The 4,194-nt window shown below is 41.9% G+C and overlaps 1 protein-coding gene across 1 annotated transcript; it reads right to left on the bottom strand.

The window, feature by feature from the left end:
* Positions 1–415: 415 nt before the first annotated feature.
* On the bottom strand, positions 416–2,760 carry LOC306767027 (NF-kappa-B inhibitor alpha-like). Its single transcript, XM_079254925.1, has 6 exons — positions 2,496–2,760; positions 1,824–1,929; positions 1,504–1,711; positions 1,312–1,400; positions 927–1,187; positions 416–816 (listed from the first exon to the last, which is right to left on the bottom strand). The coding sequence occupies exons 1-6, from the start codon at positions 2,717–2,719 to the stop codon at positions 787–789; spliced, it is 918 nt and encodes a 305-aa protein (XP_079111051.1). The 5' UTR covers positions 2,720–2,760; the 3' UTR covers positions 416–786.
* Positions 2,761–4,194: the final 1,434 nt, after the last annotated feature.

Genomic DNA, 4,194 nt, shown 5'->3' with positions numbered 1-4,194 from the left:
CAGCTTCCCGCTCATTACAGGAGCCGTAAATCAAACCATCAGGCACATTTTCCCATATTCGTATGAAATATTTCCTCCTTGATAGTCGGTGTCAGCTTCTAGCTGCTGTTCAGCAGGGTTGGGTGGAATGTTTCAGCACATTATGTTCGTCTTATGCCGCCCAGGGACTTTCAGCGCGGTGACTCAGTGGCCTCGCCCAACAAAGGAAATCCCGTACTGTTTCGGGCAGAGTTTGACTTTTTTCTTTGGTCTGTCTTTTGCAAGTCTGGTCAATGACTGTCATCACTTTGACTAATGTAGAAGTGACTACTTTTACCGTATGGAAAAAACACAACAGTTACACGGAGGGAAATTCAACTCTTGTCTCAGATCAGGAAACACACAAGTCAGAGCTCTTCATGTTCATAAACTCCTTTTCTCTTTATTTGGAACATTTTTTTTTTTCCTTAATAGTGTTTAAATTTACAGTAGGTACAAAAATAAGATCTCTATTTACAATATGTTACAGTAATCTGATATGTACACAGTAATATACATTTAAACAGTTGCAGGACCGTTTCAAGGTCACGGTCTTGCTTTTGTGGTTTTTCAGGGATTTTGACTTGGCCAGTTCAGACTGGACGGCCATCTTCATTCTTCTTTGCAGTCCCAGGGCCAGCACTGGCGGACCTGGACCTTGGACGGGGATCGGAGGGGAAGCTATGACTTGATTTGTCCCCTGTTGGGAGCCATGGCTCGGCAAACCCATTAGCAGCTTGAAGTTCACACCAGAAGAAGGATGTTCCTTTACTTCCCAAACTTTATATCGTCATACAGCTGTAGACAAGAGAAAAACAAAACACTTTAAGAAACTTGAACTTGGAAGATCTGACTGGATGAAATTTTATGGTACTAGAGTAATTCTGTTGTGAAGTATGAGCACTGACCTCGTCCTCTGACATGTCCAGATCCTCCGTGTCGCTCATTTCGGATTCGCTTTCAGGCAGTTCTCTCAAGTTCTGCGCCGTCCTCTCGTACAGCTGGCAGCGGATCTCCTCATTCTGACGGCCGTAGGTGAGGTGGTACGGCGCGAAGCCGCCGTAGTTCAAACAGTTTACGTCGGCGCCGAGCTCCAAGAGGCGGCGGACCAGCGTGAGGTTCTGGAGATCCACCGCCAGGTGAAGAGCAGTCCGTCCACTGCATGGCTCCTGCAGGGAAACCCATTTTTTAAAAATAAATATTAGATGCAAGAATAAAACCGATGCACCTCATCTTCTTGCCTGTTTTTATTTTATTATTATAATTATCAGTTTCTGTGGTAAAGAAACTTACCTGTGCATTGATGTTTGCACCCAGCTGAACAAGACTTTCCACCAAAGAGATATAACCTTCAATGCAGGCCAAGTGGAGGCAGTTATGTCCTGGAGAAGGAGAGGGAGAATAAATAAAGCTCAGTTACCAAATCCAATTGAAAAGAAACACGAGTCTTTGCCTTTAAGGGTGCAATTTTAACCCAAAACTTACCACTGTAGTTAAGGAAGGACACAATGGAGGTAAGGTGGTGTTGGCAGTTTTGGGTGATGACGCCGAAGCAGGCGAGGGAGCCTCTTTTGCAGGCGATGTGGAGAGCCGTGTTCCCGTTGTAGTCGGCCAACAGAGGGTCAGCGCCGGCTTTCAACAGCTTCTCCACCAACAGGGGCTGCTCTATGATCACTGCCAGGTGGAGGGCAGTCTGTGGACAATGCATTTATAACACGTTATAGTGACTTTAAAGGTCATTTGTGCATATTTGCACAAGCTTTCCATATACTTGAATATCACTAGGATATGATGTTGATAATAACCTGTCTTTGGTAGTTCTGGATGTTCAGGAAAGGGTGGTTGTGGGAGAGTTTGATTATCTGGAGGGCATGCTCTGTTGCTTCATGAATGATGGCCAAGTGAAGGAGCCTGCAAGGGAGGGAGGGGGTGGAGAGAAAAAAAAAAGGTTTAGTTAAAACAGTGCTTTAAATAAATACACACACACACACACATGAGGAAGTGGTTCCAGTCATGTAAGAGAGAACAAAGGCTGAGCACTGGAACGTTTGGCAAGAATGGAGTTTTGTCGGGTTATTTCCACCAGTTGTGGCTTGACACATCTGATGCTTTATCAGATACTGGCAGCAGGCCAGGGACTTTCCTGAATGCGCAGAGCGGACTTTAGCTCCGCCCAAAATGCGCGTTCTCAGTCGAAGTACAAACACGAACACGAGAACGCGCTTGGCTGCACAACTTTTTTTTTTTCTCCCTTTTTCCAAATACCACAAATAACTTTAAAAGCCTTGTATTTTCGCGCAATTTGTTGATGTTTGCTTGCGTGCTTCTGCAGGATTTGACCTATTTCTACATGTTTTCCAACTTTACGCAGCGCTCTGATGCGCACGACTCAAGATTGGCTTTACTTAGTTTACGCACCAAAAAACAAAAAACAAAACTGCAATTGCAGTAGTAAAAGAAAAAAAACTCCCACTTACGTGTCACCGTCGTCTGTCACCACTTCTCTCCAAGGCTCGTTGTCCTTCGGTAGATCCTCGGTCACGCTAAGCTCCCCAATTTGCTTCTCCAACTCCTCGTTCATGGAATCCACGCCGCTGTCCAAACGATCATCGGGACAAGCCGACATCTTTCCGTGCTTCGACTCCATGTTGTCGAAGTTATAATCCATTTGGTTGTGGTTGTGCACTCTGTAGACGTCCATGTTTTGCTCGGCGACTGTCTGGTTAGAAGCTCCGTCTGTCTCCGAAGGTTCAGCGAAGAGTCGTGCGGCGGAGGAGTCGCGTTGGGTTTTGTGCTCTCGGGGCGGAGCCTCGGTGGGGATTTCCAACTTACTTATCTTTGAAAAGGAAGGGAAATCACATATGGCCTGTGCTTTTGTGAGAAAAATCCCCCCCCTAAAGAGACTAAGAATGAAAACTTTGTAGTTTCCTATTAGACACCTATTTTCACCTGTGTAGGTTAGGGGACATTAGTGATTTCAGTGAATGAGACATGATGGGCATGAATGAGAGGCAGACAACCCCTGACTGGCTCTTGAAGAATTCCCTTCTGCACAGGGGAAATTATGTGTTTCAAGGGGCTAACCAAATAGCAGCATAATTTTCCTTTCTTTTACTTTTAGTCAAATTTGAATGCGTTTTCAAAGGCACAGTCAAGTTTCCAACATTTCCAAATATACGTTGGCAATTAGCCCCTTAAATCATCAATATGCCACTGCAGTAATATACATTATGAGGCAAACAAATCCCAAAACAAGTGTGTTTCGTTTCCTACATTTTATGTATAGGTTGCTCTCTTGTGCACATGATTTACCAGAAAATATTAAATATATCCTCACAGTTTTAATTAGAGCTGAATTGTGCTGCAAAATTTGCATTGGGATAGAAAGGAAACAGTCTTGGATTTTAACAGTGTTTTTTTTAGCAAATGTGTACTTCTACACATTTTTTTTTCATTCATTAAAGCATTTTGTGTGGTCTCCAACACTTTGGGATACTCTAATACAGGATATGTTAATTATAACAAGAAATTAATTTCATTTAAAATTCTGGAGTTGCTTAAACACATTCATATATAGATATGTGTGTGTGTGTGTTTATGTGCGCGTGTATATTTATTATCACTTTACAATTAATGCAGGCTCCTACACATGCAGTGTTGCAAAATGTATAAGCCCGATTTCACATGTTGGTTATGATCAGTGCTGCTCTATTGCATTAAAAAAAAAAAAAAAAAAAAAATATATATATATATATATATATATATATATATATATATATATATATATAAACTCAAATTTTCATCATGTGTTACGAACAAACACATGACGAAAAAACCCACCCGCCTGCATGTTCCTGACAAGGGGATAGACAGGGGAAGGTGTACACTGCAAAGTAAATTTACTTTGTGCACTTTGTGTAGGGGAAAGACTTGGAAATATTCCCAAGTTTCCTCCTGGAGACAATATGCATCTTCCACAAAGGGATGTTTAGAAACATCCCTTGGTGTTTTTTTGTTTTGTTTTGTTTTTTTTAACCCTGTAAAACATTGTTGTAAATAAACCCAAAACACACAAACAAAAGAAAAAACTCCTTGTGGATTTTTTTATTGGAATTTGAAAATATTTCTGTTTTTATGTCTGTTGTGAGTTTCCTGCATATCTTTTCATGCAACACA

This window comes from Telmatherina bonti, assembly GCF_933228915.1.
Source record: "Telmatherina bonti genome assembly, chromosome: 16".
Taxonomy (NCBI): Eukaryota; Metazoa; Chordata; class Actinopteri; order Atheriniformes; family Telmatherinidae; genus Telmatherina; species Telmatherina bonti.
Note: the sequence above shows the minus strand (reverse complement) of the source record. Positions and strands in the feature narration are given on the sequence as shown.

Coding starts and splice junctions, on each gene's coding strand:
- LOC306767027 (XM_079254925.1), bottom strand. CDS start 2,719: ATGGACGTCTACAGAGTGCACAACCACAACCAAATGGATTATAACTTC. Junction 1,401..1,503: donor GTCCTTCCTTAACTACAGTG/GTAAGTTTTGGG, acceptor CTCCTTCTCCAG/GACATAACTGCCTCCACTTG. Junction 1,188..1,311: donor GTGCAAACATCAATGCACAG/GTAAGTTTCTTT, acceptor GTTTCCCTGCAG/GAGCCATGCAGTGGACGGAC.